The 24,684-nt window shown below is 35.0% G+C and overlaps 1 protein-coding gene across 4 annotated transcripts in view; it reads right to left on the minus strand.

Moving 5' to 3' along the window:
* PPP1R12A (protein phosphatase 1 regulatory subunit 12A) overlaps positions 1–24,684 on the minus strand; it is a 112,359-nt gene that overhangs the window by 38,455 nt on the left and 49,220 nt on the right. For all 4 annotated transcript variants that reach the window (XM_014888662.2, XM_088164989.1, XM_088164991.1 and 1 more), the window contains exons 3-8: positions 13,348–13,466; positions 6,994–7,153; positions 5,061–5,205; positions 2,775–2,849; positions 2,266–2,354; positions 1,981–2,138 (exon numbers count right to left, since the gene is read on the minus strand). In XM_014888662.2, coding sequence (XP_014744148.1) covers positions 1,981–2,138; positions 2,266–2,354; positions 2,775–2,849; positions 5,061–5,205; positions 6,994–7,153; positions 13,348–13,466 — 746 coding nt within the window. The remainder of the gene's footprint in view (positions 1–1,980; positions 2,139–2,265; positions 2,355–2,774; positions 2,850–5,060; positions 5,206–6,993; positions 7,154–13,347; positions 13,467–24,684) is intronic.

Genomic DNA, 24,684 nt, shown 5'->3' on the forward strand with positions numbered 1-24,684 from the left:
GTGAAAAAGAATGGTGGCAAAATTCTAAGGTGATAAAAAGCTGAACAAGGCAATGTGGACTGACAGTATGATTTGAGATGCTGTAATCTGATAGAAATTTGTAAGTAGTACATCTTTAAAATATACAGAGAAAGTCATCAGGGGTGAAAGCAAGGAAGGAGAAAAATAGATTTTTCAAAACTGTATTCTGAAATTATTTCCAAAACAGCAAGAACATAGCTGTACACATGACTGAGCTGATATGGACTAATTAAAAATAATTAAAGTATGTAAAAAAAGTAAGTTATAAAACTTCAACCGATGAACATTTTATTTTTTATCTTGTTTCCCTGTCCTTTGCAATAAGCTCATTTCATATTCATATTTCCCCTTACTGGTCTTACAGACATATGTGTATTTATTTTTAAACTATATTCTCATGTAACTAATGAAACAAAAATATAGAAAAATATTTTAATTATCCAAAAATATTAGAGACCACAATTTCCAGCACTTTGGAATATTGAACACTGTTAAAATATTTCACAGCTAGAATGCTCCTTATAATAGTAAGATTTTTTCACTAGAAAAATCTTTCACTGTCCCTTAAGCTGAATAATGGTAAAAAAAGGGAAAGTAAAATCTTGGAACTTAAGAGATGTAGCTCTACAGAGAAAAGCTTAAAGTGTATGTTGCCAAATAAAGTATGATAAAGCCTTGTTGATATTAAAACCCCCAAAGTTTACATAAATTAATTCTTGTGTCACAGTCAGATTTTCCTGGCACAAACTACTGGCAATGAAGAGAACACAGTTACCAGAGTCATAAAGTTCAGCAGACATTACAGTCAGCTCAGTGACAGAGATATTACTACATGTTATATATTATAAGTAGTTTGAGTTTAGCAAAGCTCAGTACATAACGGATGCAAGGTAAAAGGTAAAAGAGTAATTACAAAGCTTGCCAGACACCTTTTTTCAGCCTAATACTGAAGTGCTGGATTATTTCAAATTACAAAAAAAAAAAAAAAAAAAAAAAAAAAAAAAAAAAAAAAAAAAAAAAAATTAAACCGTAACAGAAAGTTTAGTTTGGCAAGTTATTTTTACTTCTACCTACATGAAATGCTTTTGCTTGATTGGCTAGCTCTAAAATGTCTTCTCAGTCTTTTCAAGTGAAGAAATTAGAACGTATTAAAATGAAAACTGACTGCTCATCAAAAAAGGGTTACTTTATCAAGATTCTTTATCAGGACTGAAGATGCATCTTTAAACATTTATTGCCAGACACTTGTTTTCTAGTTTGAAAGGAAAAGATACTATGCTGTTCTTGTATCAGTAGTTGCTACTCTGGTAATTGTTCAAGAAAAAACAACCCACTAATTCCATTTCTAAAGAGAGAAAGAGAGTAATGTGCATACAACTTTGCATAAAATGCAAAACTTTTCAAAGAATATTCCTCTTAAACTGAAGCTATATATGAAGTAACAGTTAACATTAAAATAACTTTATCTCAGTACATACTGAAAATACATGCACTAATACTACTTGATGAATACCTGAGCCAGATTAATTGGTAATTACTTCAATATGATAAGAACAAATGAGAATGTCTGCACTTCTGCTGATCCAGTCTCTGTATCAGTTCCACAAGCAAATATTTCTAAGAAGTCTTCCTCTTTAATTTGATCTTCTAACTTTTTCAATGTTTCCAACATGCTACTTCAGGCATATATTATTCTATCTAATTAAAAGCATCAATTTGTTAAGCAGCCAACCAAGTAAGCTGATTAATAGCTTTAACCTAAGTAGTCACCAGTAAAGACATCTATTTGATACATCTGTTATGACTTTAGACATATATAAATGTACTTTAAAATAACTGTAAACTTAGCAAAATACAGAAGAATAAGTGAAATGTAACTTAACTCTGTATCATGTGATATTAAATAAGTAAATTTATAAAGTAAATATTTAATGAAAGACAATGCTTCAAATAATATACCTGTCTCTGCTTCAGATTCTGAGTCATCATCTTCTTCCTCTTCACTAGAACAACTGGATTCGTCCTTCTTTCCTTCTTCTTCTTCATCTGCTTTCTCTTGCTCCAGAGACTCTATACTAGATGCATTCTTTTCTTGCTCTATAATCAGTGTCTCCTTACTGAGTTTGAAAAGAGAAGTATTTATTAAGTACTGAAAAATTTACTAATGCTTGTTAAGTAGGACTTTGTGACAGCTTGTAAAGTCATCTTTTTAAAGACTTCATAATTTTTCCTATTTTTACTTACTTTTTGAATGTTTTCTGTGTCTGATTATTATCCAGGTTGGCTGTGGATTCAATCAGGGGAGATTTCTTTTCACGTTTTTCACTATGAAGCTTCAAAACATAGAATGATGCAGTTAAATTGTTAGAATGGCATCAGTGTGACAAAAATACAAATAGAGGGGAATCTCTAAATAATGCAAACACTAGAATGTGTACAAACTTTCAAAGATTTAATGTTCAAAGCTCTAAAAATTTTAGAAACTGTTATTCCAAGTAAGAAGCTCATTGTTCATACTTCAGATCATAAAATGTCCACCAGACACGGCAAGTTGTAGATCACCTTCTTTCTTCCAAGGCTTTTTTGATCATCGAAGGTGACCAACTGAGGGCATAAAAGACTTTTTGAGATGACTCTAGCATCACCTGAATTTAAGCCCTGAATTTAAAACTTTGGTTTTAATCCATATGCTGCCCTGAGTTGGATACCACAATCATATGTATAATAAAATACAATATATGCACAAGGCCTACCAGATTCTGCTTCTTTTGTAACTCTTCTAAATATCCTAGAATATCTTCATCTGCCACATCGAACGCTGTCTGACCCTGGGGAAGGGGAAGAAGTAAAACACCATAATTGTGCAACAGAATTTAAATGTATCGGACTACGATGTCTTCTCATCACATGATGATGCAGGTTAAGGAGAACATTTAGAGAAAGAAATTGGAAAATATGAATCAAGCTCTACTGCAAACTGTTAGTCTGTCAGTACTTGAAAACAATTTTGCAATATTCTTTTTTTTTGAGGGAGTGGAGTGGGGTGGAATTCAAACAAAAGTATTTATACCTGATGAGTAAACATATTTTTAAGTGATAAAGATATGACAATAAAATTTTACTGTCGTTTGAAGGAAAAAGAGAATACTATAAAGGAAAAGTAGATTGATGAATATAATCTCACAGTATTAGTGCCAAACAACTGTTCACAATAGCAGCTGAATGGATGGATCCTGAGCAGTTCAGTATCCTGCCCATCTTAAGACTAGCACATACAGCTTGATTTTTAAGTTTTAATGATTTAATGGAGTTACACTGAATTTAAGCAGTCATGCATTCCCATTTTACAGGCAAACTGTATTTTACAATTTACATTCTACTTTATAAAGTATCTGCTATAATTAATCGTTATTTCTCCTTAGGGTATGATTTCCATGGGACATATACTTGAAGCCTGGGATCTAGGCAAAGTCCTATATTCACTGGCATAAATGCAGCTGCTTCAACATGCTGGGTGGACTTACTGAAATGCTGGAGGGATCATGACAACACCAAACTAGGAAGTACTTCCGTACAATAACCAGTAATAAAAACAGAGCTGTCATTTAAAAGTGGCCACAGCAGTTATAACAATAATGAAAGGTGCTCCTGTTAGTACTTATTTCAGTTTCTCAAAATGTTAACTAAAGGCAAACTTATTCCCAATTACACTATGAAGACTATCTTAACTGATTAGAAAGGATGAACCTCTAAACCACTAATTCTGATTGATCATACAGCAGAAGCATGTGCACCTTTCAACAAGCATTAGACAAAAAAGCTTAAGGTCTTCTGCCATGACTATTATCACAAGTTTATATTTGGATTACAGTTTTTAACGTGGCCTTCTATTTTTAGGTAGCTATTATGTGGTAGTTAGACCTACTATGACCACAAAAAGTCACTTTGCAGAAAACTGTTGCAAGTTCCCTGTTCCAGGGAAGATTTCAGGAGTCATGATTTTTAAAAAGTTGGAAGGTTACATCTTAAACCCAAATCTGCAACAGCTGATACCTGAAATCAGGTGCCAAAACAATACTGGCTGAGCTCTCTGATGTGCTAAGCACATACAACTGAAACCAAATCCAGAGTTTTCAATCCTCATACCTCCAAAAGCAAAAATGCTTACCAGCTTACTTAAAAAGAGGCAAAACTTTCCTAGCTTGCAGAAACAAGTCCATATACAAAAAAAACCAGCTGATCTCTCTATCCCTCCTTTTTTCTTATTCTTGTCCAGTGGATTCAAACATACTTTCATAAGAGTGCTCTCTAGTGTATAACATCCACATTTTCACAACCCCAGTAAAAAAGCTAACATATAATTTGGAAGCAGAACAGAATCTATCTGTAAAACACACAAGGAAAAGAATGAGAGCTCAGCACTTGTATGGCTGAATGAAAAGGTTTGGATCCTTTTGATGGTTGTGTGAACTCATGAACATATTTGTGTCTCTTGGGAGCAAGATCATCAAGCTACACAAGCTACATTGCATAAATGTCAGAAGAAATAGAGCTTAGGAAGCATTCAGGTTATGTCCAGGGGGCCCAGAGTTACCTACAGGTTTTTTCCACCACACCCAAATCAGCATAATATAGTAACAACTCTTTAATATACCAACACAAGCTGATTTTAAGAGTTAAAACACTTCCCAAAGGCATCATCATCTTCAGAGATCAAATGAAAGTCTGAAGGTAATCCATCAAGTCACTAATTTTGCACTTCTGAAATGTCCACAAACCCTTTCAATTGTGAATTTCCATGTCAAAGATTGAATGGATCATTTAATACAGAACTAAGCATAAAGTTGGCCTAGAAATTAATTTAGACAATCAGAGAATTTAGTTCTGAACACAACCATGCTGTTTTGACAACACATGCATTATATAAAGCTCCACGTACAGTAAACAGCAGTTTATCATCACTTTTCTTACCCTGGCTTCTAAAGTCACTTTAGAGACCAGAACTTTGTATCTTGACAAGGATTACATAAAAATCCTACCACTTTGTTGACAGCCTCCATATCACATAGGTTTTCCACTAAAATGCGACATGCTTCTTCTTTACCCCAGTGAGCAGCAGCATGAAGTGGTGTCCAGCCATCATAATCTTTAATATTTACATCGTAGTGAGCCTGTATTAAAAGCCTGAAGAAATTAAAAGAAATAGATCTTGACACTACTGACAGGGATAAATAAATTTTCATAAAAGTTGTGAAACTGCTCTGTGGTATTATCTTTCTCCTTTTCTCTCATAGATATTTTAGTTGGGCTACTGACAACTGATTAAATTTACTTCTCAGAGAAACATTGGCCTTTTCATTGTTTAGCAGGTGTGTGTGTATATATTTTAAGGAAAATCAAGAAAAACAGCCTTTTCCATTTTCTTCTCGATTCACTTCCTCTCCAAAGACCATTTTTTCTATAGTTATTCTTCCCTGTAGATGATAGGCAAAAGGTTTTTTAAGGAGAAGAGCTGTAAAATGTAAAAATTTGTTAGATACAGTGTTCTTATTAGTAAACTATTAAAACCTCCTTCTATTCTAAAATTAGCTGCTTGAAACCTTAATTTCCTGTCATTAACTTTTTGCAAGAATCTAGTTTACATGCTTCAACTGTTCCCTGAGAGGGTGCAGAGTTCCTCAAAGAGAGGACCTACTGTTCTGCCAGCATTCAGCATTCACATTCATCATGGTTCTCAGTTGAACATCAACGTGACAAAGGACACTTAACCTAACAAGTATTTTTATGTTGAGAGCTAAGAGCTTTCTGAACCACTATCCATAATTGTTAAAAATCACATAGGAACAAAATATTCTTTTCAAAAACTTCTCTCAGTTTGTCAAGAGCCAATATACTTATAGAAATACCTTCCAATGAGTCAACTTCTACACATGCTCAGCTGCAAATCTTGCAGTATTACATCCGATACAGAGTGCACATTTTTGATAATTTGAAGCAACCACAAAAATTGCCTGCACGTATGTTTTGCCTCTCCTATGAGAAGTATACAGACTGGACTACAAAAAAGACAAAATCTGAAGGAGCTGAAAAACACCCAAACAGTTATATAGATACAACTCCCTCAGACAGCTGCTACTCTAAACCAAAAATTACTCTTTTCCAACAGAATAATTTGTCTTCATCATGTTGATGCATCAGGGTTTTTTGAAACAAAACCCCCATTCAATAAATTGCTCTGAAGACCTTCAAGACACCAATACTCACAGTCAGGATGTGTGCTCATTTTCACTCATGTTACAGTTTGTAAGTGCTCCTAGCACTGCTAAAGCAGTCAAATAAATTTACAATCGTGTTAAAGCAATGTATTACTAATTATGCTTTACTACAATAAAAGTAGAGCTTTGATAGAAAGAAATTAATTATGTAACAATATGTACTGATATTGCATTAATCAAAAGCTGTGAATTAGGAGACACCTGAAGTCTAAAGCTTTCCAGGGAAGATTTCAAGAGTCATGATTTTTAAAAACAACATCAAAACACAAAGTTAAATTATCTGGTTTTAAAATGCAAAAACTTTTAGCCTGGATTACTAGTTCTGCTTTATGTATGGAAATAAATAGAGTGTCTTGAAAATATGCACCAACCAGGATGCTAACTGGCCTTATGAAAAGGTCTTAAGCTTGTTTACATAGCTGGTCTTAGAAACAGCAAGTTTTTAATCAGCTTTCTTCTCTTAAGTAAGTATTTAGGCTCAACATGTATACGGTATTCATATTTTGAATGACTTAGAATAGAAAGCTAACAACATCATGATTAATGAGTGCTTGAAAACATAAAATCAAGCTTTGAGAATAGATTGTTCCAGAGAGACTGGGATTTTCAGGATACACTCCCTGAAAGTTAGAAGTGCCCAATTCCAAGCAGTATTACATTAAGACAATAAAATATGAAAAAGTTAAACCACACTTACTTTAAGACTTCTGTATAGCCCTTAGCAGCAGCTACGTGAAGTGCTGTACCACCAGATTTCGCATGCCTGACATCATTTATATGGCCGCTGTTGAGCCACTGTCTTGCATCTCTTAGCATTATTCGTTCTTCTTCTTTTCGAGCTGATTCTATATCAACCCCTAATGCAGGCAGGGAGGAGGAGGAGAGGGGAAGAGAAGACACAAAATATTTAAATTCAAATAATTCAATTCAATTATATAACAAATTTTATGCCACATTTATATGATATACTAAAATAAAAATGAAACAATATGAATAATGTTCAGAGTTAAATATGAATATTTTTTGAAAGACTAATTCCAAGGTTATGGAAACATCCAATACTGTAAGACAGCTTGCATAATGCCTTTTTTAACAGAAGGAGGGGCTAGGTGGGAAAAGAATTATAAATAAATAATAATAAAAATCAATTTACTAAAAATCTTCAAACTCAATCTTTAAAGAATGTCTGCTATCACACTAATAACTACTGAAATGACCTGTTCCAAAAAAAAAGAGGAAAATTGTATTTAAATTTTCAAAGCACCAAAAAATAAGTCTGTGTTGATGTATCTGTATACAGTAGAAAACAGCTGAAGTTGTTTTACAAACAGATCTCTATGGGAAGAGAAACAATCTTGCTTCTTAATACTGATGACAAGATGGAGCTATATCTTTTATACTTTCTGAAGCATTTCCGGTTTGTTTCCTATCACTGTGAATCAGAAACCTTACACACAAATAGACAACACTTTGGAAATTGCATTTCACAGCTCTACTAAAAAAACCACCAAAAACACTGAAAACTTTTTACAGTATGTCTCACAAAAAAAAATCATACACTGATGAAAGGGAGAAACAACACCTACCATCATAATACCTACAAGTATATCAGGTTAAACAAATAGAAATAAATTCAGACCCTGAATGGGTAATGCAAACACATTATTTGCAAGCATTTTTGCAGTTAATACTTAAGAACATAGCAGGAAAGAGATCTTGAATAGAACTAGCATAATTCTATCTATGATGGCTGAATGGGGACAACTCGTACGGAAAAACAATTCAGAAACTGTGATCATCAAGAGCACAAACAGTATCTGGGTAGACTTCTATCACAAAATCAGTGGCCCAACCTTCAACAAAATATTTTTATATGTATGATTTCTCTAATCTTACACACTGGTATGCAGGGACTTGGGAGGTATATACTGTAAAACTTTATGCTAAAGGCAATCAAAAGATAAAACTTCAAGTACCATAATGTAATTGAAGCAAGTTAAACAGTCAGTGTTCTGAGGACTTGACCAAACACCTAGACTCACGCAATTAATTGACCAGCAAAACCCATTTTAATCTTGACAATTTAGGTAAAAAATGAACAGAATTACATTTTATCAGAAATTGATGAAAAGCTATAATCCGGACGTTGAGTCTTCAAGATGCAGGAAGACACACAAGGCTGTTGAAGGACTCAACAGAGGAGAAAGCTGAAAAACTTTCCAAATATGACAAGTATGAAGAGTGAAGATGAGGAACTCTGAATCAATACCACATTGATAGTCACATATTCTCATTCCTCAGGAAGGTCCTACATGTTGTTATGTGAATTACTGCAAACTGTAACTTCAGGGGCCTGAGCATCTGCTTGCCGTTCAGAATGACACAGCAGTGATCAGCAGATCCTGGGACAATACATATAGTCATTTATACATCAGTGCTGCCTGCAAAAACACTATGTAAATATATCGTGTATATTTGATCATCTCTTAGTCACATTTATGTTCATTCCCTATTTGTATGCTCAAGTCCAATTATGAATCCTTATCAACATGAGTGACTTTCTCCACCTGAAGAATCCAAAAAAATTCCTATCAGTGTAAAACTGTTCATGTACATAGCTGTTTGTTAGGATGCACTTTTGTATAAAGGAAAAACAGAGAAAAACCTCATTCCAGACCCTGATCTTGTGAGCTTCTAATGGGCCACATCTAAGCTTACTTTCCAGACAGGCCTAACAACACAGGTTATTATGTCAAAATAGCAATGCTTTTGCAGAAAAATTAACTAATACTCAATATAGACTTCTATTAATATCATGAACTATTAGATTTCTGAAGCCTGAACAAAATATAATGGTTGCAGAGGAGTAATGGCTGCATCGATATATTATTTTACAAGACCGTAAATTTCTGGTCATATTCAATAAAAGAAAGTATCAGAATCTTGCCAATCTAAATAAAACATTCCACATTAATAACTGGTGTGAAAATGGGAATTAAACTGTGTGTCAGAAAAAAAAAAAGCTGTGCTCTGAGATAAATACAATTCCCATTATTAACTACAGAAAATGGAATGTAAATAGCCTTTATTATACCTTGTATGGGCCTTTCTCCTTCCTTTTGTTTTCCAGACACAACTAAAATACCAGGAGAAAAGAAAATGCTCATCATCTGTTTCCAACCCTTTCTCCCGACGGCCCATAGATGGCAATGCGCTGCCTCCCAGCTCAGCCTCAGCCACAGCAGTTGCTCACACCACCAGTGCACTTAACCTCTGTGGCAGCCTAACAACTTAAATCATTAATAACTTATTGCTAAATGCTTTCACTTTTTTTTTTTCTGATCAACAAGTGTTAGTCGACAGCCCCAAACAGGTTTGAAAATAGGGCGCCGTTCAGTGAGCATTTAATGAAAATTCAGCATAAATTTAACTGCTGAATCATTGTTTCAGGCCGACTCAGCCATATAAAGGCATGTTTTATAGATACGGGAAGGGAAGGGAAGGGAAGATCAACCCACTTTTTACTTCACAAAGTGAATGTTTATATACAAATGTAATAGTTCGCATTTTATCCATATAAACAAATCTGAGTTAAGCAATACATCTGGTAGAGTCTTGTTACATTACCTATAATTAAGAATGAGGAACATGTGTTTCTCCTTGGAACAGGAGTGACCACTCTGATAGTTACTGAATAAATAGCTACCAAATAATAATAATAATAATAAATAGCCAATAAATAGCTGAACTCCTGATTCACCTCACATAATCTCTCCCCACTAACTCGCCTCCTGAGAATGTTTCCTATAATTCAAAATAACTGCTTAAGCAGTTAAAAATAATTTTAAGAGGACATCTGATGATCAACAGCCAAAAAAATCACTTCAAACCATTATACTTAACCCCACTCGAGCCTTGAGGAGAGACAACATTTAAAACTGGCCAGGGTTGGCAAGGGCTAAAGCTACATCTCTTTCAAGTGTGCTGGTTTTCACCAGTGCAAATGAAAACTTTACTGGTGAAAGACAATTTCCACAACTCTGTGTTGAAACACTGAGGAGCAGAAACATGACAGGTCACACTGAAAACGAAATAATATTTTTGATGAAGTGAAATGATTTTGAGGATTACAGTGGCCCCTATATATACATGGGATTGACCAATGCCAAAGATATGAGTCATATGGTGGAATAACAAAACAAGTCCTAGAAGAAGGGTTTTTTTATAACACACGAAATAGTTTAACCATGTGGCATGCCAACATAAGAGCTGTTCTGCACTACTTTGGAATATTTTCTGTAAAACACCTGATTTTGTTATCTGTGAAGTGTTTGTAACTGGGTCAAAAATATCTTTATACCTTACTTTAGCATGTAATTTACCTTCTCACAAATTATAAAACTAAGCTAGATTTTAAGCTTAAGAAATATTTAAGGCAGTAATTCCCCACTAAAGATTAGGGTAAAAAATAATTTTCCTAACTGTCAGAGTGGTACAGCTTCAGTTACAGGATAGCTATTCCGTTAGTTCACAATTCTGCACAATTCATTATTATCTAGTCATGCTATTTGCTCAGCAGGACACAAGAGAGCACATGTAAAAGGCACCTGACCCTTGGTGCAATTTAGAGGTGTAGCATGTGGGGATCAGAACGACTGAAGAAAAACAGACACTGGACAATAATACTAGAAAATCTTTCTTCTTTAACGGCCAACACTCCTTACAATAGAACTTGTATAACAAGATTACTTTGGATCACTGACCATCTCCTCGCTAGGCAGATCAGACACGGGAGCCTGAATGCTAAAATAGGATGAGGAAACATTGCAGATCCTTCCTTTTATTAAGCCTGTAACGTCACACAGAACTGAACTGTATTGTATTCTATGATTTATTTTTGTGCATTTAGTGTCTCTAGAGGCCCCCACATTTTGTCCTGTAATAAGATATGTCCTTAAAATACAGCTTGACACCTGCCAAAAATTGGGCGTAAGTACGACTTGATGATTCATAGAATGCTGAGTAGCTAAGTAGCCTGTTTTGACATTTCCTATAAAGACATAAGGCCTGCAAAAGCAGTAAAAAAGGAGATATAACAAGTGATTCTTCTTGTACTTCTAACGGAAACAAACATCAAATCTTATCATTTAAATCTGAAATCACAATGAACCTGACCGATCTTTCAAAGCAATCTTTTGCCACCAAACAACTCTGACTGCCAATACGTAGGAAGCCAAATTTACAGCATTAACACTGCAACACAAAAACGAAACTCCAATGAATGTACAAATAAACACACGAAAGGATTGTAAGGCAAAAATGTTATGGGAAACGCCTACTTAATTTTCACACTGCATATTTTATCTACACAGAGATAGGATATTTTGTCACCCAGGCTTGTTTATTTTCAACATAAATAGGCTGGTCTTCCATTACCCTTAACACTGAGGGCTGATCATTCCACAGACCCCACTGTTAACCTGCATTATCTAAACTGTAGCACTGCTTTATTTGATATGAAGGAGTGTATCATATGGAAGAAATATGAATTATCTCACTGCTGGAGGGATAATTATATTCAACTACATGCAAAGCCAAAGACGAAACTGTCACAATGCCTCACTGTCAACTGCACATTGAGAGAAATAATTAGGTTCCTAGTTTAGAGCTATTACCTTCTCTGGCCACAAGACACACAATTATGCACTAAGTAATTCTGATAATGAGTAAATAAGCCTTTTTAATGTAACATTAACACACAAATTTAGGTAATATCTATATTCAACCTAAGGATGCCATCCAAGGTGCGTAATTAAAACCTTATTGCTGAGACGACTGTCTCCTGATATGCACTCTAAGTTCACAGCCAGATTCATACCCTTTCTATTCCATTCTCATCCACAATCATGAAATAGGTCCTTTGATTTTATCTCTGCATGTAAAAACCCTTAGTTCTTATGCCTTCAAACACAAATTTAGAAGGAAGGATAATGCATGCCTTTTTCCCTGCTTCCGTGAAACAAGCAAGCAAACCAACTGCCATAAAAATGCAAGAGGAAGGAAAGTAGGTTGTCCATACCAAGTGAAATTTAGTATTTTAAAACAACCTAAATTATTCCTTTAGAAGCTAATAGCTACAGAGTGGGAACATGTACTTTCTTCTCAGATTTATAAGGGTAGTATCGCACACAATTTACAGTTAGCTTAAATTGGGAAATATGTAAACCTCACTAAAATTTTCAGTGCTGTGGCAATATGCTAATTTTACAACTGGGCTGTTCAAAATCATTTAATTAAACTTGCAGAAGAATAAAAATTATTGTGTAATGTTGAATATCCGCATTATAAAAATGTACGTAAAATCCCATGTAACTAAGTATTTATTTTTTAAAAAGCAGTCATGTATAAAAGAGAGATCTTGGAAGAGTTAATTCCCCAAGTAATTCCAATTTCACAAAGAGCTACTGCAGTCATTTAGTATTGCACATGAGTAAAGCCAAGCATTTCAAGAACAACCTTAACAAATCTAGGCTGAGATGCATTCCAGAAACAACTCTCAAGCAAAGACTGACAGTACTGTTAGAAAAGAGAACAACTAATTAAAATAGAGAAATGGTAATACAGACAAGAAATACACACAACTGTCTAATCTAATGTTCATTGTGTGCTAACTGTAAAAACTGGTAATCAAATTTCTGTTAACACTACCAATTCACTGACTCAAAGCCTTTGCAAATCCACTGTCTACTTCTGTGTATCAGCAGGTATCTCTTATTTCCCTGCAGATCATGTCTTCCAATTTCTTTTTAGCATTTGCTTTATGCATTAAATGGGTTTAAGCATACAAATTAAAACTGGACAAAGCCTGAAACAACTCCAATTTACTGTTAAGTTACATAAATCTGTTTTAAGAGACATTTAAACACTGTACATTCTATATTGACCAACTCTCTTTAAAATAAATGGACTTTAACAGTCACAATTTAGCTCAAGATTTCAAAAATACATTTAGTGTCCACAAATACAACCATAATTCTGTATTCAAAATTACCTTGTCTATTTACTTCATTCTGAAGCAGCTCTTCCATTGCCTCTTCTTCAGCAATATCTAATGGAGTGTCTCCTTCACTATTTACAGCTCCTACATGTGCTCCTTGACTAATTAAATACCTGCCAATAGAGAAAGAAAAAAAGCCTGTAAATAACACCACAAAGCTGATGGAAGAAAAAAGAGCCACTAGGATATCATATCCACACATACATTTAATAGAAACATTTTGATTGGGTGTAAGTAAAAACCTTTTCGATTGTCTGCACATATGAACACCCCTATGTCTTTTCATCCTAATACCCATTAATACAAATAGCGTTCTGGTCTTAGTTTGCCACAAAGACTCCTGATATGTTTCTTACATACCTGGAGGAAATGAAAGAAGAAAATGGCTAGAAAATGACCAAAAGTGATGACAAGTTGAACAGAGATGGAATCAATAAGTCCTGTGACCTCCTCTTATTAAGCCACTATTCCTACAACTCACGAATTCAGCAGCACATAATGTTTCTACAATTTGCCAAAATGACGACTCCTGGATCTCTTTGGCAGATTCTTAAAGTTAATAAAAAAAAAAAAAACTACATTTCCTTCTAAGTATTCATAAGGTCAGCTTTGGTGGGGAAGGAGGCAAGGGGGAGAAAGAAAACAGTACTTTACACATCTCAAGCCCGCTATGCTTTCTCATATAATGTGTTACTGTTTCAGGAATCAAGAACCCAAAACTCTCAATTTCCAATTACATCGAAGGATCAATTCACACAACAGATCACAGAAGTATTATATCATTTAACTGTACTAAACCACAAGCCTATGAAGTTATTGACAAGCTACAGTTAGTGAACAATTAAAACTGATCACTAGTCTTGCAGCTTCTGACATAGTATTTCCATTTACCTAAAAATTTCAATACCTTGAACCACGACAGGAGTCAACACAAGCAAAAAGCTGCAAACACACCTCTACCTTGTACAGTTTAATTCATATTTTCCATGTATTTGAGAAAAAAACATCAGGATATACTGAAGATTCAATCATGCATCACAACAAGTATACAAAATATGAAGTGCTTTCCTACCTTCACTATTACAGAATGTCAAATTATGCAGGAGACAATCACAAAATTAATTCAACACTAATACAAATGCTTTTAAGTAATTTATTGCTGCTTAATTTATGCCAATTAATTATCATCCTAGATAGCTGGAATTTGGTGTCTTTAATCAATAACTCAGAATTGAATGCTCTCATGTATATGTATTTTTTAATGTATGATGTAAATAGTACTTGTTACTACATCTCTGCAATTACATCAAGAAGTGTTAAGAACTAGTAAATCACAAAATGAAAACTAATTCTCAGAAATGCAATTATTATGTCCTGGCATATGCATCATCAGTTGCCACCAACTTCAGTGCTGGTATACCACGTTGGTTTTATACTGTTCTTCTTGAAAGAGTGCGGTGCTCTAATTCTGACCTCTCCCCTTTTAAAAGACTGAACTTCTACAGGAATGATAATTTAATACACAGGAACATATTTCTCAACAATACTAGTTGTATTAATAGTGAAACAGCCCCCCAGGTCACAGATCAGGTAATTGTTATGCAGATGTTTGCTAAACAGGCAGAAACAGCACTGGGGAAATCAACTTTTTTACAAAGTCAAAATGAAGTCAACCACTTCCAAAAATATCTTTATTTAAAAATCCAAGTGAATATTCAAGTTATTTCAATGTTTATGTTCTAATATAGACAAGAAAAAAATAATTTTTACATCTTTCCACATAATACCACTTGCAGAAAATGAAACCACTTCTGTAAGGAAAACACATGTCATTGAAGCAGCTGTATTTGGTCAACTCAGTCAATAATCTATACTTATGATAAAAGAAGGAATGTATAAAAAGTGTAGGGAATGAATAAAAGGTTGGTATAGCATTTTGAAGAGTTATTGCTATAGATGGACAACTTCATGATCAATTGATCCTGTAAAGCAGACTTCAAAATGAAGCTGCTTATTACAGATCAAAATCAGATGAACAATGCTAAGGGATCAGCAGGGTTGAAGAAGTAGAGTTATCTGATTTTGCTTTTGCAGGTACTTACAGGGCTTTGGTTTTCCTGGGTCAGCAAAGGAAGGATACATGAACTTGCTCCAAGTTCACAGGATTTAAAGGGATAGAAGAAACACAACAAAGATGAAAGGCAGCACACTCCTTGCCAAAGAAATGAGAACACTTTTCTCAGCCTTTCTTCAGCACTCCAACTAGGCCTCTCCACTGCTATCCCTCTCAAAAAATTAACAGTGATCCCCTCAGGTAAATTTAGTGAAAGAACATTATTTACTATAAACCTGAATTAACTAGAAATCTGAATTACTAAAAAGTAACTCAAATTCCAACTATTTTAAAAATACCTTTTAAACCTGATAATGAAATCTACATTTGTTCTGTTTTCCATATCACTCAGATTACCCTGTCCTGTAAAAGTGTACGTATGCACTTGTTTACTTACAGTACAGCTACGTTCAGCAAAGCAATGAAAGGGTTTACATGGTACGTGAAGTCTACCTGCTACCTACAAAATCAATGGTTTTCTTAGAAACTTAGTGCTACCAATGGAAAGGAATAATTTTCCTCTCCTCATTTCTCCTGATGGGTAGAAAACTTGACTCTGCATCACATATACAAAGAAAACAGATTTGGTAAACAAGACCAAGCGAATGATGCCCTGAATTTGTAGGGCATAACTGAGCAGGAGACAGTACCAGAATAATCCTAAAAATGAGAAGATTTTGCTGTTTATATGAGAAAATTATTTCTCGAATGAACTTTATTTCAAACTAAATGATAATTAAAACTTACAGTATGACTTTAAATAAGGGTATATTTGACATTTCAGTTATCCTGGTACCATATACTAAAATCTTCACATGTAACAGTGTATTATTGTGCATAGGTATGTATGCCTATATTAAGACTTCCATGTTTTGGGAAAAATCCCCAAACATAAACAAACAACTGCTTGTATTTCACCTTTTTAAACTAAATGTTACCTTCATCTTCAAAACTTCATTATTCTAAAGCAAGCAAACATAATATAACTTCATTTCCTTGACAGATATTTAATTTATACAGCTACATGTATACAGTGAAAAGGAAATTGAAGCTGTGTAACGAAAAGTCCAGAACCATGTCTTTTGACACCATGTCTAGAAAAAGGTGCTTTATGTAAACTTGGAAGCAGTGAAAAAGTAAAAACAAAATTTCACCATCACCTACTAAAACCTTTTGGTATAGCACTTGAATCTGTATCTTTTGAAATCCACTTGTTCAAAAATGGTCATGCTCAACAGACAACTACAGAAGAATAATTCAGAAAATCCAGTGATAATCTATATAATATATTGGAAGATCTTCATTCTAAATAGATGACAAGGAAACAGTAGTTTGATTCATACCATGCTCTTTTACTGAGTTAAAGCTTTCAAGTGTTAACACTGAAGCTAAAGGTACTGTTTTTAGACTCTTGAGGTCTAAATATAGAGAACAGCAAGTTTCCCAGGAATACTAGGAGAGACAAAAGCAGCAAAAGAAAAGAAATCCTGATACTTTTTTCCTAATATTTCCATGACAAGGTTTATGCAGTCTGTGTAAGACTGGAAGAACAAGTTCGCTTTTCAATGCCATTGCTTTATGAGGGCAAATATACTTCTAATAGAATTTTTTCTTTTAGGAGTCACTGCTGTATATTCCTCAATAGCTCCTGAAAACTGAAATTAATTACATTGAAAAAAAAGCGCAAACATTTCTTTTTCTATAATTATTATGAAACCCAGATACTGTCTCATCCTTTCATGAAAAATACATTTTTATACTACGAATAAAGGGTTGGAATCTCAGTATATTTGAGACAATAAAAACCAACCCTCTGAGATCAGATGCACAGTAGTACAAAAGCCAAACAGTCAACACCAAAACCAATCCCAGGAACTGGAAATGAAAAAGTTTAACTAGCAATGTGGCCTACATTCTGAATTTTTTAAAAAATCCCAAAATAATAAAAAACTCTTACAACTGAATTTTGTGCGTGAGTACATCTGTTAAGAAAATGCATATATAGACAAAAAGAGAGGAAAACACCTTTCTCTTAAGACACTTTGTATACAAAGCTGAGTCATATCTCTGAATTAAGAACTTAAGGATCTGGAAGATGCTCCAACTTGGATAACAGCACACACTGCAGACAGCATTTTCATGTTATCTATCTCAGCCCAGAAAGAGGGGCCTAAGTTTACATTCGAACCTTGGCCCAGTTCACAGTATCTGGAAACAAGTTTGCAAAGTCATTACAGATATAATTAACTTGAAGTACTGGCTGAACCTGAAGGTCATCAGAAGGGTGGCAAGCTCAGGGAAGGGCAGAGAAGTGGCCACTGAATTTAATCAGTTCATTACAAACTGCTTACTGAGCTCATTTGGAGACTCACTAGTGCAAACAAGTGGTCCCATCAGACTGCTCACAAGACTGGACAGAAGTTCCTGACTCCTAAAATGTGATGAGAGGAACCTGCCTAAAAAATGCTACATATACATTTTAAATAAACATGCAGTGTCCTTCCTCGCAAACATGGCCTAATTGCTAGTGGGGGCCCCAACTAACAGCACAACTGGTCTGCCAAGAACTTTTAACTAATTAGCTAACATTTAAGATTTCAGCTAAACCTAGCTAGTTAAAAAAAAATCCATACATAGTGGAGTTCAAATTAATTCCATGAGTATCTTAACTGAATGATAATAGGGAGCCAGAGACTGAAAAAGCATCACTGTATTCATGCAGCTGTGTAAACCCTCATTTGAAACAACAAAGAAAGAAACTAAAAACTGGGTTTTTGGAATATGTATTTTAATTGCCTTTTTTAAAATAAAAAGCCTTTCAGAATTGTTTCACTGTTTATTTTTTTAAATATAAAGTATCAATGCACTTTTAAAAGTACGTCTTTGTAAAACTTTCATATTACTGATAAAAATACATTTATAATAACTCTGGTGAAACAACCTTCAAGAAACATTTAACAAATAACATTTAACATTGCTATTTCCTATTTTATGATTGGAAATTTGCTATTTTCCAACTCTAAAAAAAAAAAGTTTAAGTACACTGAAACTGTAAAATCTGATCCTTCTCAGACCTTCTATTGCTTTAAATGTCCGGGAATATTTCTTAAAATATTTTCTAACTGTAAAATAGTTCCACTCTGATTTCCTAACAATGTTGTTACTAACTCAGACAAGGTAGAAATGCTGCCTCAGGATTACTTGTTGTTTCCAAATGTGTGTAGTTTTGTTTTGGTCTGGTTTTATCAGTTTGGAGGTTTTTTTTAAGTATTTAATTTTCAGCAAAAATGACACTTAAAGGACAGGTAAGCAAAGGTATACATACCTGTATGGATGACATTGAGAGAAGGGATTATACCTTCTATGTGATTCTTGAATTATAAGGATACTCTTCTCAAAATAAGATACTGAAGAAAGGCCTGGTCTTTTTATTTTTCTTGAATGTTTTACAAGAACAAAAAGCTGAAGCAAATCCAGCAGCATTAAGAGTAATATTATGCTAAATTTGATTGTGGTATACAGTACAAATATGCCCTGTGTTGTTGGGCAAGCCCCACGGAAAATATACAGTTGACTGAATAGGTGTGAACAGCCAGTGTACAGCCACCCCTCAATCACTCCCTCATGCACCCTCACAATGTTACACTCACTTTTGAACATGTAATTCAAACCCCAGATAAACGTCATGATAATAAGCCACAAGTTCACAGTTTTGGAAACCTATGTTGTAACTCCTATAAGCATGTAGTGGAGAACGTTAAAATGTGTGCAGCATGGGGCAGGCAATGGCAGGTCTCGCCCAGTGTGGAGAAGCCTGCCTGGACAGGGACCCTCACACAGCACCAGCCCTGCACATCCTCACCCCTTGAGAGAAAATCATCAGGTAACCTTCCTCAAGCTCCTTCCTCCACAGGTGAGGTACTACTGCAGTCCTCTCTTCTCAGCCTATGATTTACATGAGAAAATGAAGGTTTCAAATTCAGCATTGGAACCAAATCTATAGAAACTCAAGTGGGCCTAGAATCCTTTCTCCTGCATGACTTTAAGACCAAAGGAGAAAAAAATCAAATTATTTGAAAAACAAAGTCAAACTCACAGAGATGTCTTACTCAGGCACTCTGCAAAATGCCATCCCACTGTCAGTCACTGCTATGCCTCAACATTCTGCCTCTGAACATTTAAAACTGAACAGAGACTGGCACAAGAAAGACGGCTTCTGTGATGGCATTTAAATTTAAGTCAAATCATGAAAAAACTCAGGCACTTTTAAGGTTACGCTGCTTTGCAAAATCCAAAAGACTTTCACTCACATCTTCCTGTTTTGAAAAAAAAAAATGCTGCAGCACTTTCGAAAAAGGAATGCTCCCACTATGAGCAGTATCATCAGCTAGCAGCTGTGCAAAACACCAAGTTAAATCAGACCAATTAGGGTTACTTGGCCTAACTAGACAATTATTTATCCTGAAATACATGAGTGATGATTTTAAGACAGCTAACATCAACAAGAGACCTGAGGTAAATTTATGATTTCCTCTCAGAGAACACAAAACCCAAGAATTTCTGATAGCTAGAGATGCTTTAAAAAAGAGTAACAAAAACCAGTTGAGAAACAAATGGCCAAAAGATTTTAAGCAATTATAAGGAGACATTTATTTTCAATTTTCATCAGGATAATCCAGATTAAAACTTCTATGTTTTTTCCTAAATAATTAAGCAGTTTGCAAAGACTTTTTAATGTCCTTCAATATGCAATAGCTCTTGCAGATAGCATCAAATCCAGCTTCTGATTCTCTCTCTTGAAGCTCTTATGAAAAGCATCTTGGACAGACACAAACCTTTTCTTCAAAATTGTCAAATACTCTAAAGCTATCAAAGTAGTAAAACAACAAGAAAAAATAATCTTCCTATGTAAGCAGCACTTTCCATTACTTATAAATATTGTACCTATAAAAAAAACATGTTTATGACTATGAAGCCAACATTCTTTAGCATACCAACACACCACTGAATTTTGCACATAGCTGGCTGTTCCCAGCCTAGACTGCAACTTGCCTGCCCAAGGAAGCACACTAAGTAGAATCCCATCTGTCTTTCTTCTTGGTATGCAGGAGCATAAAAGAAACAGTGTAGATAACAGTATCTGGTTAGTTTTAGTCCTCTTGTGTTCCAAGAAACCTCTGAAAGAAGCCAGCTCTAGAAATATTTGTACGTAGGTGGCCAGCTAAACTTAATAGTGCAAAGATGGAACAGGAAAAATTCCTACTTGCAGCATCTGAAAAGCAACTAAGTCTTCATATTTTGCCTTTTCCACATAGAGGAAAAGATATTTGAGAGGTGGCAGAGCAACATTTAGGTGAAAATAAACAGTGAGTGAAGAAAGTAAAGTAGAAAACACAAAGAAAGCCATATAGGGAAACATATGGCCTATTTAAAAAAACCAAACAAACCCAAAACCAACCAACCACTAAAAAAAAAACCAAAACAAACGAGGACCCAAGAAAAAATAGAACTGGAGCCCCGCATTGCCAGGAGGAATACAGGGGAAAAATTTCAGCAGGAACGAAATGAAGTAAAACAAGAAGTGTTTTTAAAGTGCACATCGAATGTTATTTTCATGATGCACTTCATGAATGAGTGCTTATTTTGAAGTTTGCAGCATATTGTGCAAAAGTGAAGGCTGAGTATGAAAAATACCTTGTTGCAGCTGCAGAGGTCATAGTGTAACTCCAGCTGACAACACTATGCTTGGAATGCTGTCCTATAGCAAGTCTCCAAGTATTTGTGGTGATCTGCAGAACCATCATCAAGGTGAACAATTGAGACTGAGTTACCATGGTTGAGAAGAGGTAGCAGCATGGAGGCAGAAGAGGAGGAGGGAGAAGGAAGATCATTCTGCTTCCCACTTTCCTCAGCTAAGAAAAAATGATCCCACCAGCAGCTCACCAGCCCTCCAGCCTTATGCCAGAAACAGCATTGCTATATTTGGGTATGGTAGCATAAAAAATAATTTATTTTACCTGTTGATTTCTATTTCAGCAGAAGTATGGACTTAAGAGGCTTGTTTTTCTCCAACAGCCACATGCTCACATTTGTATCACAAAAATTTAAAACAAGATCAATTCTTTTCCTGTGTTAAACAGATCTTAGCATATACATAAATATTACATCACAGAACTTATTTGTAATTATATTACATAATAACATAGTACGCAGATCTCTCTGTAAAGCAACAATACTACTACAGTGCAGTTTCTAGCATCACTCAGTAGTACTGAACCTAGTCTGACCCCCACTTAGATACCAGCAATCTGCACTTCATAGTAATTGCTTCCATGTTCAGTCCCCTTTCAATTTCCTTGAAATCACTCTTCTTCCAAAACAAAGTCCTATCCTTCATTCAGAATTGATAAGCAGTATCTTGTCTGCAACAAAGAGGTTTCAAATAATTCCTTTTTTATATTTTTTTGCTGTCAGATACACTGTTTATAGAAAACCCTCCTCACATTTCTTTGTCTTGGTATCTGAATTGTACCCAAGTAACTCACTTTCATCAATGCACAGCAGCCCTTATGTGCCTAGAGATACTATGGCTACATCTACATGAATTTTAGAAGAATTCAAACATATTTTATCCTGACTCGGTCAGGAATAAGACTAGAAAAACACACACTAATTAGGATCATTTGCACTGAAATGATGCAGTTTAGGACAGGCAACAAAAGACAGGGCTTTAAGACAAGACAAGTAAGTAATAAATTGCTTTAGTGTCACTAGAAAGTCTACTGCATGCGCCAGAATAGGGTCAAACTCACAACAGAGAAAACCACTCATGTAAAAGCTGAAAGAAAATAAAAACCGAGATGCACAGAAGTGATAATCTATACCACAACCTTGTTTTCTCTTAGAAAATAATCCTCAAAACCACCTTTGCTGTAAATTAAATTATTTTTATATCTGTTAACTCAATAAATACTATATTCAGTGGACAACAGCACTAATAATTCCGTAAATTCCACAGTCTACAGAGAATCTATCACCACTTCAGTCATACAGAAGCTTTACCTTGTCATTCAAAAATCCAAACTTCTGATTATTCACCGAAGATCCATTTTTGAATGTATCACTGGTAATATCGCTTCTTCCTCACTTAATTAAAACCGTAACTTGGAACCAAGCTGAAGGAGATAGGAGCCATCCCTGACATTTTTATTAGTGCATTTTGCCTAAGTCATGTTTTGCTCTTTAGGATTAAAATGGGCTACAGCAAAAGAGTTCAGATTAAAACTCACTAGTAAGTAAGAAACAGCTTCAAATGATCAAGTTATTAAAACCTGGAGAGAAAATGGATTGAAAACAACTGCTTAGAAACATACTTTCTGGCACCAACACTCTTAGATACTATGAAAGAACACTGAACAGTATCAGGTGGTTCAGGCTCATGAGGTGGGAGATGAAGCATGGGACTCCACCACTGAACAGGCAGCTCTATTCAGCCAGGCTTTTGATCAGAAGTACAAGATAGGTCTGAAAAGCAGCTTAGATTTTTTTGTTCACCTGTGTATCTATGCCAAGTGCTGTTGGCAAATGAGGTCAGCTCAGTGATCCAAAAGAGAATAAAGCCTCCAAAGACCTTGAAGGCTATTCTTATGCCTATAGTTCCCATATTGTTGTGTGATCATTAGATAATGCAACGGGGGGGAGGAGGCAAAACCAAGGGCGGAAGTGAGTATCTGCCTGCTTCTGCAATAGTCTCAAATTAGATCACTCTAATCATGTTGTCAAACTCCACTGAATTCTTTTGACCAGCTGTTGCCAGATGAGCACTGGTCCTGTACCACAGGCAGGAATCACTCCCAGGCAGCACCAACAGCAGTCCCCCCAAGGCAATTAGAGCTGTAAGAAAACCACCTCTATCACTGAACATCTAGATACCCAACTACAGGCTTGCAGGATCTCGAGTCCTCTATCTATCAGACAAGGATCACTCATTTAGTCTTAATGGACTGTTACTAAAATAGCAAGATCCTGGGACAATGGTTTGCAAAGGCTTCAGCAAACAAGTCTGGCTGGGTTCACTTTCAGGAGTCTGGAAGAACAGATGGGCGTCAGCAGCAAGACTGTGGTTACACACAAGCCTTTAAAAGTCTGCTTTAAATATTAGGGGAAGGAGGGGATATACAACATAGGAAACTTTGGGCACAAAGGAAAAGTGGGTGAGCTGTGTTTTACAGCAGCAGAGTTGGTCAAACTACTATTCTCTTCCTAAATAAACTGATTGAGGAGACTTTGATGTGAGATGTTTTTCTGTTTCTCACTGTAATCATATGCTTCAGCCTTTAAAACCTCTAAAATAAAGGATGTATCTTTTGAAAGTGTGCTAAGTCTTAGGTTTATGAGTATCAAACTACTATGCTTCTCAAACATAAAAGCTACCATACAGAATAAGTCCAAATATCCAGTTAACATCTAGACCATCTTCAGACATAAGATCTCCAAGGAGAATAAAAATAGAGCAAATACATGCTACTTTTCATATAATGCCTTTCCAACTACTTTCATGGACTTTCTTAATCAGATTCCATTTGTATGTATTCCGCATTAGTATTTTTTTAATGTATCCACCCTCCATGGATTTCTCACCCCTTGAACCCATAAGAAATTTTGCTATCTACTGCAACATTTGTCAAACTATTGTAATACCTACTACATGAAGGTATGAAAATGCTATTCTTCCTTCAGCAGACATCCTCTCTCCCCCTTCGGTTTTTGGGCTTTTTTTTTTTTTTTGCAACAAAACTGTAAGTATCACTGACTTTATATTAGTTTAGAAAAACACTTTTCTTATACTTCTTGGAAGATACTTCTTCCATTCTGGGTAAAATGAAAAAGCATTCTTATTTAAGTAGTATAACTATACAGTAGCCTCTGAAAGGTTGCAAACAAGGTTTAAAATACAGCAACTACACACTTACAACTAGGTATCCTACAAAGCCGACAAGAAAATAATTTTTAACACAAACTTTAATTATTGAACAAAAGAGAAATTTCTACTACTTCAGATTTATTTTAATCTGGTGCAACACATAGCAAAGAGAAAAAAGTAAGCATTTTAAAGTTGTTTCTTAAATACCACTTTGCATTATTTTTCCCTCTTCCATTACCTTTTTTTTGCATTCAAAAAGCTTATTTGTTTATTCCCTGATACTGAAATAATATAC

Source organism: Sturnus vulgaris, chromosome 5, assembly GCF_052056855.1.
Source record: "Sturnus vulgaris isolate bStuVul1 chromosome 5, bStuVul1.hap1, whole genome shotgun sequence".
Lineage (NCBI taxonomy): Eukaryota > Metazoa > Chordata > Aves > Passeriformes > Sturnidae > Sturnus > Sturnus vulgaris.